The sequence below is a fragment of the Saccopteryx leptura genome, chromosome X (genome assembly GCF_036850995.1).
Source record: "Saccopteryx leptura isolate mSacLep1 chromosome X, mSacLep1_pri_phased_curated, whole genome shotgun sequence".
Classification (NCBI taxonomy): domain Eukaryota; kingdom Metazoa; phylum Chordata; class Mammalia; order Chiroptera; family Emballonuridae; genus Saccopteryx; species Saccopteryx leptura.
The window spans coordinates 40407986-40422412 of NC_089516.1; the positions used below are offsets into that span (position 1 = coordinate 40407986).

The following is a 14427-nucleotide window of genomic DNA, read 5'->3' on the forward strand; positions in this document are numbered from 1 at the left end:
CCCACATGACTATTTTTGTTTCCTGAAATACAGTGTGCTGCTCAGAGCCAGAAGAAAAGATCACATATAGTACCAAGGGCCCCCTGAAGAGGAAGAAGAAACTTTCTTCTGGGAGGACCAGAGAAGGCTTCTTTGAGAAAATATCAGTCGAGCTGGGCCTTACCAGACAAATAAGATTTAGCAAGTTAGAGCTAGTTGGCAGGGTGTTGCTTGCATAGCCGTTGCATCAGCAAAAGCATGGAAGGGTGGGAAAGTAGCAGGCACCGATGGTACTGGGAGATCATTTTAGGCTTGTGTGTGTCAGCAGAGGTGCTCAGTGCAGATTCCAGCTCTGCCACTTCCCAGCTGTGTGACCTTGGACAAACTGTGTAACCTCACTGAAACATGATGAATAAAATGGCGATAAAACTTTCTTTATAGAGTTGTCTTAGAGATTCAGTTCAGCTAGGTCAGGGGTCCTCAAACTTTTTACACAGGGGGCCAGTTCACTGTCCCTCAGACTGTTGGAGGGCCAGACTATAAAAAAAACAACTATGAACAAATCCCTATGCACACTGCACATATCTTATTTTAAAGTAAAAAACAAAACAAAACAAAATGAGAACAAATACAATATTTAAAATAAAGAACAAGTAAACTTAAATCAACAAACTGACCAGTATTTCAGTGGGAACTATGGGCCTCCTTTTGGCTTGAGGTGGTCAATGTCCAGTTTCGTATTTGTCACTGCTAGCTGTAACAAGTGATATGATGTGCTTCTGGAACCGTGACGCATGCGTCCCACGTCACCGGAAGTAGTACTGTACGTGAGCGATGCCACACTTTGCAGTGCCGCCACATACAGTGCTCCTCTCACTGACCACCAATGAAAGAGGTGCCCCTTCTGGAAGTGTGGCGGGGGCCGGATAAATGGCCTCAGGGGGCCACATGCAGCCTGTGGGCCGTAGTTTGGGGACCCCTGAGCTAGGTAATATATAGACAAACACCTAGTATGTGGTAGCTATTAAATACATGTTAATTTACATCCTAAAACCAAGAGGATAAACTGTTGGATGGATGGATGGAGCTTTATAAGAGAAAAAAATCACTCTAACCTCTGATCTAGCCCTGCCATCAGCCTGGGCATGCCTCCCTGGAGCTAGTGATTGGGTGTGTGTTAAGATGGGAGGTAAAGAGAAGGAAATAATAAGTATTAAAGAAAAATCTAAATCAGTCATCTACTTACTCAAACAACAAAAAAAATTAATTGAATATCTCTTCTGTGTCAAGAAATGTGTTTGTTACAAAGTGATAGACTGGGCCTGGACCCATCCTTCAAGGGTGGGAGGAGGGGCTCACAGTCTGGTGGGGAGATGAAAGAACCAGACCTAGGCCCAGCTCTCAGTGCCATCCAGGTCTGATGGGGAAGTATATTAGTTATCTCTTGCTGCATAACAAATGACCCCAAAAGTTAATAGCTTAAAACTGAATTTAAAGACTGAGCTTAAACAACAAATGTTATCTCTGAGGGCCAGGCATCTGGGAGTGGTTGGCTGGCGTTTCTGGCTCAGGGTCTGTTCTGAGGCTATAATCGAGCTTTTGGGTGGGACTGCAATCTCCAAAGACGTGACTGGGGCTGACATGTCTGCTTCCAAGCTCACTTGCTTGGCTGTTGGCAGGAGTATTCCGGTTCTCACTACCTGGGCCTCTCCATAGGATTGCTCATGTCATCGCTTCCCCCAGAGCAAAGGGTCTAAGAGAGAGAAGCACAAGCAAGTAAGAGGTCTCAGGACAGACACTGTAGTCTTTCATAGCCTAATCTTGAAGTGACATCACTTCTGCCATATGCTATCAGTCCACAGCCCAGCTCCAGAACAGTGGAGTGGTACACAGGGTGTAAATACCAGCAGGCAGGAATCATTGGGTGCCAGTTGAGAGGTTGAATATCACAGGGAGGTAGAATTACCAGCTATAGCCTGGATTTTCAGGCTAAATGATACGATTTTATAAGATAAAATGAGACAGAGGAAAATGGGATTTTATTTTACCCAGGGGATGGTGGAGGCAGAAATAAATGTAGATTGAATCAGGGCATTCTGCTTGGGTCTACATGGACCTTAGGGCACCAGCTTCTGTGAGCTCACAATGGCTCCCTGGGAGTTATTTTATGTACTGCACAGAACCTGTGGAGGTGGGGGAGAGAAATCCTGCTTCTTGGCTGACCCACCAGGAAGTCCCCCCTATTTCCTTCCTTTCCTCCCTAATTCCCACCCTTCTACCATCCCACCACCCTTCCCTTCCCCTTCCCTTCTTTCCCTTTCCTTCCTCCCCTTTCCCTCCAAACACAGGTAAAGTCTTTGGCTGAATCCATTGACGAGGCCCTGAACTGCCACCCATCCGGGCCAATGTCTGAAGAGGCAGCGTCAACCCAACTGGAGAAGCGAGAGCCGAAGGAACAGCAAGAGGACAGCTCAGCCACATCCTTCAGTGACCTTCCCCTCTACTTGGATGACCCAGTTCCCCAGCCATCCCCTGAACGACTGCCCAACACAGAGCCCCCACCCCAGGGCCGACCTGAGTTCTGGGCACCAGCCCCTCACCCCCCAGTTCCTCCACCAGCACCACCAGGGACCCGGGAAGATGGTAACCGTGAGGAAAGCACTCGAAGGGGGCCTGGATGCTTGGAATGTCGGGATTTCCGGCTGCGGGCTGCCCACCTTCCCCTGCTTACCATTGAGCCTCCCAGCGATAGCTCTGTGGACCTGAGCGACCGCTCAGATCGCGGCTCTGTCCATCGCCAGCTGGTGTATGAGGCCGATGGCTGCAGCCCCCATGGGACCCTGAAGCACAAGGGGCCACCAGGCAGGGCCCCGATCCCACACCGCCACTACCCAGCCCCAGAGGGCCCAGCCCCAGCCCCACCAGGGCCCCTGCCACCAGCCCCCAACAGTGGCACTGGGCCCACTAACGTGACTGGGGGTCGGAGGTTGGGAAAGTGCGAGGCAGCAGGTGAGAACTCTGATGGAGGAGACAACGAGAGCCTTGAGAGCTCCAGCAATTCCAACGAGACCATCAACTGCAGCTCTGGCTCCTCTTCGAGGGACAGCCTGAGGGAGCCCCCAGCCGCCGGCCTGTGCAAGCAGACATACCAGCGAGAGACCCGGCACAGCTGGGACTCACCAGCCTTCAACAACGACGTGGTCCAGAGGCGGCATTACAGAATCGGCCTCAACCTCTTCAATAAGTACGTGATCCCCAGTCCTGCCCCCCTCGCCCCTTCCTACCCCGCCACTGGGCACTTCGACCCCTGGGGTTGAACTCCAAGCAGCAATCTGCTTCTGCCGTCTTCTCATTCTGTGGATGGCGTTTCTCGCCAGCTGTTCAACAGAGGATTGGCAACAGGGTGGCAGAGTAGAAAGTCCCCCAACACTCTTGTTAGAGGCATTTCTAGTCCTAGTACTGCCTCTGACTGGCTGCGTGATCTTGGGTGAGATGCTCCCCTCTCTGGGCCCCAGTTTGCTATCTAAAGAATGGATTCTGAACCTGGGATCCCCCACCTCCCCTTTTTGATGGGGAGCCCATGTGGTACATAAATAGCCCTGCTCTGAGAAACAGGAGACCTGGACCCTATCCAGACTTCAGCCGGACTCTCTGTGTAGCCCTGGGCAAGGTGGGTTCCTTCCTTGGGCTTTATCTATTGACTATCAGGGTGTGTAAATTTGAGGTACTGGGGGAGCAGGGGGAAGTGCTGGACTAGTCAATAACCAGGATCAAGCTCTTCCTAGATGCCTGGTCCTGGACCAGGTGCTTAGGGGTAGGGTGGGAGTATGACATTTGATTGGAAAACAGGAAATAAATGCCTTACATCTGGAGCCTATTAGACACTTCCACTTCTATTGAGTTCTCAGAATAACTCAGCAAAGTGAGCGGTAGTGTCCCTATTTTATAGAGAAGGAACTGAGACTTGAAGATGTAAAGAATTGTTCCGAGTCATGCACGGTAAGTGATGGGTCTGAGACTCCTGGCACACCCAAGTCTCTTCCAAATTCTAGTCTCGTGGGGTTCTAAGGTTCTGGGATTCTAAATATGGGATAGCTCAGACCCAGATTTGGCCTAGTGGAGTACCTTGTCTATGAAAACACTTCAGAGGCTGAGTGATACCTGTCTAGGAGGGAAATGGGATAAGGAGCAAAGTAACCTCTTCACTTTTTTTCCTACTCCGAGGGTCTGCCACTCAGAAAGAAGAGTTCAGCCTGGAGCTCGGGTCCTCTCCCAGGATTCCTCAGTGCCTGCTGGGGTATCAGTGCTACCGGCATAGAGAGGCTCCCACTAAATTTTAATTTTCTTTCAATTGTAGTATGGTTCCAGTGAAGGAGGAAGTTGGGTTGAGGTGCCTTGGAATTTTGAAACTCTGTAAAATGGGAAAGTGACTTCCTCTCCTTGGGCCTCACTTTTCTTACCTGTACAATGAAGGGATTGAACCAAATTATGTATCTGACTCCCGTGGCTCTCTGAGGTCATGATTGGGCCTAAAATTAGTTCAAGCAATGCGATGGAAGGCAGAGTTCTAGGAGGACAGTCATCTCATCTACCTCCTCTCTTTCTGCAGGAAGCCAGAGAAGGGTATCCAGTATCTGATTGAGCGGGGCTTCCTGTCCGACACACCAGTGGGAGTGGCTCACTTCATCCTGGAACGGAAAGGCCTCAGCCGGCAGATGATAGGGGAATTCCTAGGGAACCGGCAGAAGCAGTTCAACAGAGACGTGTTGGAGTGAGAACCCCAGGAATAGGGCAGGCCGGGCCAGGGATTCTTGGAAAAGGAAGGCAGGGGGGAGAAAGGGGACAGCCTGTCCTTTCTGCTGAGATAGTCTTGCAAAACGGGATAGATAGCTTTTCCTGCTTCCATACCCTTCTGCCTCAAAGAGGTGTGATGTCTCTTGGCCCTATTCCTAAAGTCTTCTGGGTGGCCCCAGGTAAGGCATGGTTATCCTATGGGCTTCATTGGACTTCAGTTTTCCCACCTCTGAAATGAGTGGGTCAATGAAAAGTGGGTCTTACTAACCACGTGTCTGGACCTGATTTTCTGGGGTGGATTCAATTTGAAACATTCCATCCTTATATGTTCCCCTTACTTGGGGCATGGGTCTATATTTTATGGACATCTATCAATGAAGGAGTTTGTCCATTTGAGTAGGTCAGGGTTGGTCAGAGGTTTTCTGCAGAGGAATTGAGAGGGCCATACCCGTTCTTTACTCCTCAGCTGTGTGGTTGATGAGATGGATTTCTCTTCCATGGATTTGGATGATGCACTCCGGAAGTTCCAATCCCATATCCGGGTTCAGGGTGAGGCCCAGAAAGTGGAGCGACTCATCGAAGCCTTCAGGTGTGCCCGCTTCCCAGTGCTGAAGCTGCCTTCCCCAATTTTGGGGGGTGGGGGCAATATGGTGTGCTTGCAAATCACCTCTCTGAGCCTCACACTTTCCTTATCACAAAATGGCAATTATAAATCTTATCTTGCAACGCATTTAAATTATGAGGATCAGAAGCAATGTGTATAAACGATCTAGCTTAGCATCTGGAATATAGGCCTCTAATAAGTGATAACATCAGCAACAACAGCTAATGTTTGTTGAGGATTTACCAGGTATCATGTGCCAAGCTGGTCACTTATATATGATTATTTCACCAAATACAACAACCCAATAAGGTAGGTGCTTCTATTATTTATTTCCATTTTGCCGATGAGAAACTAGAAGTTTAGAAAGGTTAAGTAACTTGCTCAGAGTCACAGTGAGTAAGCTGTGGAAGGAGGATTGGAACTCAAGCGTGTCTGACTCCCTGAGCCTTAACTCTTATCCTCTACTATGCACGCTGTGGGAATCAAGCAGACTTGGATATAAATCCTAGCCTCACCACTTTGGGGGTATTTAGAGGAGAAATAAGAAAGTTGCTGAGAATTGTTTCCCTTAACGGGAGAAGGATTTGCTTTGCAGTCAAAAAGCTTTCGATTTTCATTCTGGTTTCCACATTTACCAGCTCTATTACTTAGGGCAAATTACCTTACCACTTGGGATCTCAGTCACTTCATCTGTAAAATGGGGCTGCTAATAGCTACCTTACAGGACTGTGAGAGGATTACATAAGACATGTACATAAATCCTCTGGCAAAGTTCAGTAAAAGGTAGTGATTATGAATTTTACATGCTAGTCTTGGAGAAACTGTGAAGAAAAAAAGACAGACCTAAAGGGCTTGGAAGTACTCCTTGAAGGAGAGGGTTGCTGGTGCCTGATTGGGAAGAAGATGGGTAGGCAGAGATTACTGGTACCTGACCCTGGCCTTTACCTCCCCTGCCCTGCAGCCAGCGGTACTGTGTGTGTAACCCAGCCCTCGTGCGCCAGTTCCGGAATCCAGACACCATCTTCATCCTTGCTTTTGCTATCATCCTTCTCAATACTGACATGTACAGTCCCAGCGTCAAGGCTGAACGCAAGATGAAACTAGATGATTTCATCAAGAACCTGAGAGGTAACCCCAGACCTCCCTATCAACTTTTCCTGTCCTGAAAGTGGGCAGGGTGAGGCATTGGGTGGGGAAGGCTCCCTGGAAATGAACCTGTGATGCTCTCACTTTCTGCTGAGGCTGGATGTTCCAGGAGCGTTCGCTTATTAATTCATTCAGGCGTTTGTCCATCCACTCATTCCCGCACTGAGTGTTGACTGAGCAGGTCCTAAACAAGAGAGGTAAAAGCCCTGATTCTTACAGAGCTTATACTAATTCACCCAGCCATTCTGTTCACTCAGCACTCCCTCCTTTTCTTTCTTCTTTATTTATGCCCATAAAAACTCAATTGTTTTAGTACCCTTTCCTCTCTTTATGCATTTATTTATTTATTTATTTATTTATTTATTAATTACAGAGACAGATAGTGAGTCAGAGAGAGGGATAGACAGGGACAAACAGATAGGAAGAGAGAGAGATGAGAAGCATCAATTATTAGTTTTTCATTGCGCTTTGCAACACCTTAGTTGTTCACTGATTGCTTTCTCACATGTGCCTTGACCGTGGGCCTCCAGCAGACCGAGCAACCCCTTGCTGGAGCCAGCGACCTTGGGTTCAAGCTGGTGGGCTCTTGCTCAAACCAGATGAGCCCGCGCTCAAGCTGGCGACCTCGGGGTCTCGAACCTGGGTCTTCTGCATCCCAGTCCGACGCTCTATCCACTGCGCCACCTCCTGGTCAGGCGCATTTATTTTTTAACTCAACCATCCAGCCAACCACTTGACACTCACCAAGTGCCTCATGTGTACCAGGTGCAATGCTGGGTGCTAAGGACAGTGGAGGGACGTCTGCTATAGTCTCTGCCCCAAGAGGGCTCCCTGGTTGTGGGAGAAACTGGGTTATAATACCAGAGACAACACAAAACAGAAAAAAAAAGGGTGATGTCAGACGACAATGTCATCGGGCCAGAAGTATGAGACAGAGCTCAGAGGAGGGAGAGCCCACCTCCAACACTTCCTAGAGGAAGCAGTATTCATTTTAAGGCACAGATAATGTGCCAGAATGTCAATAAAGTAGGGCTTATCTAGAAGTCAGAATAACAAAGGCACAGAAGTAGGAAAATATAAAGTTGTCTGGAGAGCAGTCGAGATGGGGCAGTCAATCCAGTTGGAAAGGTCAGTTGGAACCAATATACAAGGTCCTTGACTGCCAGATTAAAGGTGTCACCTTGACTTTTTTTCTTGTTTTATGGTATTGATGTCAGGTCCTGCCTCTCATCAAAGAGCAGCCTCTTAAAAATGGTACAGATGTTAGGATTATTGAAACAGAAACAAAAGAGGGAAATAGAATTGTGGAAAAAGAAAACAGACGAGATATATTTGCTGACCTCCAGGGTTTTCATAATCAGTGAGCTTAAGCCCTCTGCCAGCTGAGGTATGACGTATGATGAAGGATTTTCTTTTAGCGCCTATCCGAGGAGAAGGCATGGTATTTATAAAGGAGAAAACACTTTCTCCAGCAGAAGGTAGTCAGTGGGTTTGCTCAGAAGACAGTCAGGAGTGGAGGAAGATGGCAGACAGGAGGAGGGAAACAGATCAGAGGCCATCTGGAGCCATTTCCCAGAATCCCATCACTAGTTACTTGTTCACTCATTCATTCTCCCTCCCTCCTTCTCTACATATGTATATGTGTGTATATATGTATATATTTCCCCTCCGGTTATTAAGTAAATAAACGAAATGAATACCTGCTTCATTCCAGAACTTTTGGAAATATAAAAAAAATTAGAACATTTCTTTTCATCACCCCCAAAATTCTGCCCCCTAGAGGCAACCATGGTTGATATTTTAGTGTATTCTAGTCTTTTTTCCTATGCTTATGTAACTTTTTATAAGGTAAAGATCACATATGCAATTTATTCTGCTCTTTTCACTTAACCTGCTACAGAAATTTTCTCCTGCTTTTTATAAACATCAAGTTTTTAATAGCTATAAATTATTTTATTAAACAGCTATACTCAGCTTTACTTAGCTTTTTCCCTCAGTAGCACTTGTGCGTATGTCTTTGTACATATTTTTGAGTAATCCATAGGGCAGATTCCTAGAAGAGGAATCACTGAATATTTAGGCTCTTTCTAAATTACCTTCCAAAACAGTTACGTTCATATAAGTGCCAACTTCCTTACACTCTTACTAACACTGGATATTATCATTTAACATTATTTTTGCTAATCAGAAAGGCAAAAACAAAAAGTATCTGATTGTTTTAATCACAGTATGATCTGAGTTGTTTAGAAAAAATCCCTACGCTGGGGAGGAAAGCAACTGGCTATGTGGTTGAAGGGTGCCTTTCCTGGCTGATCCTGACTGAGGGGTCGGGGTGCCCACTCCTTCTAGTCCTGGCCATTATTATGGCCCAGGCCTGCACATTGGTTGCTATGGGGAACCCCTGCCACACACTCTCCGCATTTATGCCGTATATTTCTGTTACTCCCCCAACCCAGGGGTTGACAATGGTGAAGACATCCCTCGTGACCTCCTGGTGGGCATCTACCAGCGCATCCAGGGGCGCGAACTGCGGACCAACGATGACCATGTGTCCCAGGTGCAGGCTGTGGAGCGCATGATTGTGGGCAAGAAACCAGTAAGTGACTTGTGAGACTTCAGAGGGGACAGGGTTTGAGTCTGCCTCTGCCACTAAGTGGTAAGTCAGTGCCGCTCTCTGAGCCCTAGGCCCACCTCACTTGCTGAATGCAGTGGGTGGTAATACATTCCTTGGGGGTCACGTGGACACTGAGTGAGATGCTCGATGCCCTGTGGGAATGCATCTAGTACCCTGCAAGGCATCAGTGGGTGCTGTATGAATCTTAGCGTCCTTCCCATCTCTGGTTTTGCCTGTCTGTCCCAAGTGAGGAGCCAAGCCAATAGTTGATAACCAAAGTCAAGAACATACCCCTAGTCTTTTAATCAACAAACATTGACAAATGCCTTTCCACTGAGCCCAGCATTTCACTGGGCACTAGGGATGCAGATGAATCAGACATGGTGTCTGTCCCTGGGGGCACGCACAGAACAGGGAGGAGAGGCTGTCAGACAAAGACACAATACTTCTGCCTTACAGTTAGTATAGGGGAGTACAAAGGAGGGAGAAGTCATTTTCAGTCCATGGAGAGCAGGAATGGCTTCTTGGAAGAGATAAGGGTGGAACTTGGGTTTGGAGGGAGAATAGAATGTGACCCTATGAAGCTGGGCAAGAAAGGCATTCCAGACAGAAAGAGTCACCCAGACAGAGGCAAGGAGCAGAAAGCCCGGGCCTTAGTTTCTTAGGCTCCTTGTGTCTGAGTGAAAACGATATGTATCAGAGGTAAATGTCCTTTTGCGGTCCATAGTAAGGTGCTTGAAGCTGGTCTTGCTGACACCTATTTTTCATGCCTATCTAGGTCCTGTCTCTTCCTCACCGCAGACTGGTTTGCTGCTGCCAGCTCTATGAGGTGCCAGATCCAAACCGCCCCCAGAGGCTAGGATTGCATCAGCGGGAAGTCTTTCTCTTCAACGACCTCCTCGTGGTAAGAGCACTGTGGGAGAGGAGATGGAGAAGAGGTGGTGATGAGCTGGGCCCCTGTGAACTGCCAACCATTTTAACATTAGTGGTGGAGAGATAGTGGCTGCGGTGTTCTGCCATGTGATCTGTGTGATCTTGGACAAGCTTTGGACCGCCCATGCCCCTGCTTTACCTCCCAGATCCATTTGGAGGTAGTGACAGCCACAGGGAGGCAGACAGCACTGTGTGAGGAACAAGGGAGATGAAAGGCTTACAGCCTGGGGAGTGGGAGGAAATGTCCCCATCCACCTCAATATACTGACAGCTTGAGTGGAGGGAGGCAAAGCTGTGACTCTGGGGTCAGTGTGAAACCTTTGGAAGATCAGGGTGCTTGAGGTGATTGTTAAAACTGATTCTCATCGCCCTGGCCGGTTGGCTCAGCGGTAGAGCGTCGGCCTGGCATGCAGAGGTCCCGGGTTCAATTCCCAGCCAGGGCACACAGGAGAAGCGCCCATCTGCTTCTCCACCCTTCCTCTCTGTCTCTCTCTTCCCCTCCCGCAGCCAAGGCTCCATTGGAGCAGAGATGGCCCGGGCCCTGGGGATGGCTCCTTGGCCTCCGCCCCAGGCGCTAGAGTGGCTCTGGTCGCGGCAGAGCATCGCCCCCTGGTGGACGTGCCGGGTGGATCCCGGTCGGGCGCATGCGGGAGTCTGTCTGACTGTCTCTCCCCATTTCCAGCTTCAGAAAAATACAAAAACAAACAAACAAAAAACCGATTCTCATCACCAGTGTTAATATGTGTCTTTTGGAGCTGGGACTCCACGGACCCTGTAGGTGGGGAGGGAATTTCAGGATGTTCTGTCCAGTTTCTTACTGGGTCAAGAACCAGCTTCCTGCGTGGCCCCCGCTCGGAGGACTGCGAGGATAGAAGGCTGCCTTGGCAGCCGGTTTCCCAGTCAGGCAGCTCTGACTGCTAGAAGTTGTTTCCCAGTGGATTTCCTCCAGCGACTGTCACTCAACCGTTGGGATCACAGAGAACAAGTTCTCCCTCTGCTCAGGGATTTGAGGATAGTGACTTGTCCCCCTTGATCTTCTCTTCTTTAGAGCAGGATCTCTCAACTTCAGCACTATTGACATTTGGGGCCGAATAATTCTTTGTTGTGGAAACTGTTCTGTGCATTGTAGGATATTTAGCAGCACCATGATCTCTACCTTCTAAATGTCTGTATCACTTCTTCAACCAAAAATGTCTCCAGGGCCCTGGCCGGTTGGCTCAGTGGTAGAGCATCGGCCTGGTGTGCAGAGGTCCCGGGTTCGATTCCTGGCCAGGGCACACAGGAGAGGCGCCCATTTGCTTCTCCACCCCCCCTCCTTCCTCTCTGTCTCTCTCTTCCCCTCCCGCAGCCAAGGCTCCATTGGAGCAAAGATGGCCCGGGCGCTGGAGATGGCTCCTTGGCCTCTGCCTCAGGTGCTAGAGTGGCTCTGGTCGCAACATAGCCACGCCCAGGATGGGCAGAGCATCGCCCCCTGGTGGGCAGAGCGTCGCCCCTGGTGGGCGTGCCGGGTGGATCCCAGTCGGGCGCATGCGGGAGTCTGTCTGACTGTCTCTCCCCGTTTCCAGCTTCAGAAAAATACAAAAAAAAAAAAAAATGTCTCCAGACATTACAAAATGTCCCCTAGGGTAGGTGCAAAGTCACTCCCAGTTGGGAATCACTGCTTTAGACAAAGCATTTCCAGTGCCCTCTCTAAGCTTTCATTTTCTCCTCTGTGAAAAGGGACTACTCACTATCATCTCATAGAGTTGTCCTAAGGATGAAATAAGAGGTGAGCTGTAGAATAGCCTAACCCAGAGGAGTGCCTGCCCGTACAGTTGCTGAATGAATGTTTCAACACCCATCATGCACTGACCCTTGTCTGCGTCCAGCCCCAAGCTAAGCACTAAGTAAACAGAGATGGCTGACACTCAGTCCTTGTTCTTGAGGAGCTCACAGTCTGAATAACTAAAAAAGTATTTTACCTAACTGTACACTGTAACCCTCCTGAAATTAAGTAATTTGATTTTAAACGCAAATTGCAGACACTGCTCTACTTACAGACTGACTGAGGTGTTGACCTATGTTAGTTGAGACCAGAGTGCCCAAGTACTTGATAAAGACATTGGGTTGTTGGCCCTGGCCAGTTGGCTCAGTGGTAGAGCGTCGGCCTGGCGTGCGGGGGACCCGGGTTCGATTCCCGGCCAGGGTACATAGGAGAAGCGCCCATTTGCTTCTCCACCCCCACTCCTTCCTCTCTGTCTCTCTCTTCCCCTCCCACAGCCGAGGCTCCATTGGAGCAAAGATGGCCTGGGCGCTGGGGATGGCTCCTTGGCCTCTGCCCCAGGCTCTAGAGTGGCTCTGGTCGCGGCAGAGCGACGCCCCGGAGGGGCAGAGCATCGCCCCCTGGTGGGCAGAGCGTCGCCCCTGGTGGGCGTGCCGGGTGGATCCCAGTCGGGCGCATGCGGGAGTCTGTCTGACTGTCTCTCCCCGTTTCCAGCTTCGGAAAAAGAAAAAAAAAAAAAAGACATTGGGTTGTTAAAGGAATACATTATCTGTATACATCGGTTCAGCGAAGATTGCCACTGTATGCTGGGACCCATGGGGGTGGGTGTGATACATGAAGACCAGACTCCTACCTCTGGGGGCTACCCGTCCCTCAGCGGGCAACCACAGCCTCAGAGCACTCTCCTCAAGCCTGACGGTGAAAGGCACTGACCAGCACTCTGGGAGGTGGGGGTAGATCTGTGTGGAGTGTGAGGACAGGCTTCCTGGAGGGAGCAGCATTCAGTTACTTTCTGTGAAAATTGTAAACTCCTGTTTGTGTGTCATCATTACATCAGGAACTTGCATTTTCTCCTGCCTCTCCTGTTCTCCTCAAGCCTCAGTTCTCCCCAGTTTGTGGGCATGTGTGTTTGTGTGTATGTGTCTGTTAGTGGCAGTGGGAGGGCGGGGGGGCGGGTGATGAGAAATAGGTGCCGTTTGGAAATTCCCCACCCAAAACCCTGCCTCTTGTCTTTTTCCCACTCCTGTCAAAGGTCACCAAAATTTTCCAGAAGAAGAAGATCTTGGTGACGTACAGCTTCCGTCAGTCCTTTCCCCTAGTGGAGATGCACATGCAGCTCTTCCAGAATTCATGTGAGTCCCTTCTTGGGTCCCACCGTCTCAACAGTCTATGTGATGGCCCCCATGCTCATCTTTCATCCGCACCAAGCTCCAGGTTTTGGAGTCCTTTATAACCGGGCTAAGGTCACCTACTCGGTTCTGGAATGTAGGGCAGGCTAAGGTAGAGGACGTTTTCTGGTGGTGATAACATTGCGCTTTGAAGAACTGAGCCAGAGGAGCTTTGTTAGGTGGACTTCTGAGCAGAAGAAGCAATGTGAGTAGAGGTAGAGGTGGTAAAGGAAGAGGCTGTAGGAGCAGATCGAGTTCAGTGCACCTTTACATCCCAGAGAAGAGGGAGTAACAGGGCCATGACTCCCAGGACATTCTTGGGGACTTTGGGAACAAAGGGGAGCCACTGAAGGTGCTTGAGCAGAGAAGGGACTCAATCAGAGTTGAACATTAGAAAAATTATTATGCATTTCAGCCACCTTGCTTCAGTCCTGACAGAGCCCCCCCCCCCCCCCATTTGCCCCACAGATTACCAGTTTGGGATCAAGTTGCTGTCTGCAGTACCTGGCGGGGAGCGAAAAGTCCTCATCATCTTCAATGCTCCCAGCCTCCAGGATCGGCTGCGCTTCACATCTGACCTTCGTGAGTCCATCGCTGAGGTGCAGGAGATGGAGAAATACCGCGTGGAGTGTGAGTAACCCCACCATGTCTCCTTCCCCCATCCTGATACAGAGCCCTGTCGACACCAAGAATCCTGTCCTCTGAAAATCTCAGAGTTGAGGGTTAGCTTGCCCAACCTTCCTACCCTCATTTCAGGAACGCTTCCACCTCTTCTTGAATACCTTCAGTGACAAAGGGCTCATTACCTGTCAACCTCTGATTATTATTCCAAGCCCTAATTATGAGCAACTCTTCTTTCTAATGAAAGGCAACAGGGAGAAGAATCAGGGTATTGGAGGTAGGACTTTAGTTTCAGATCCCAGGTATGCTACTTATTATCTGGATAAGCTGGGGCAAGTTGTTTGACTGTCTGAGTCCCAATTTCTTCCTCCGTGGAATTGGGATGATGAAATCTCCTTCACCGAGTTGTGGCGATTCAGTGAGATAAGGCCAACATCGTGTCCTTCATGCTAGTAGGACACCAGTGTTGAACATCCTGGGTGACCAGCAAATGTTATTCTTCTCAGCGTCTCCTCTCCTCTCCTCACATGCCAGTTCCTCAGTTGAGCCCCAGTGACCCATCCTCCCAGCTCCCAGGGCCTACACC

General features: G+C 49.3%; 1 protein-coding gene across 7 annotated transcripts in view; it reads left to right on the forward strand.

Annotated features, from left to right (window-relative positions):
- The window catches only part of IQSEC2 (IQ motif and Sec7 domain ArfGEF 2), an 81820-nt gene that overhangs the window by 62808 nt on the left and 4585 nt on the right, over positions 1 to 14427 (forward strand). For all 7 annotated transcript variants that reach the window (XM_066356342.1, XM_066356343.1, XM_066356348.1 and 4 more), the window contains 8 exons: positions 2328 to 3223; positions 4589 to 4750; positions 5240 to 5362; positions 6339 to 6505; positions 8980 to 9119; positions 9916 to 10041; positions 13085 to 13184; positions 13689 to 13850. In XM_066356342.1, the coding sequence (XP_066212439.1) occupies positions 2328 to 3223; positions 4589 to 4750; positions 5240 to 5362; positions 6339 to 6505; positions 8980 to 9119; positions 9916 to 10041; positions 13085 to 13184; positions 13689 to 13850 (1876 nt within the window). The remainder of the gene's footprint in view (positions 1 to 2327; positions 3224 to 4588; positions 4751 to 5239; positions 5363 to 6338; positions 6506 to 8979; positions 9120 to 9915; positions 10042 to 13084; positions 13185 to 13688; positions 13851 to 14427) is intronic.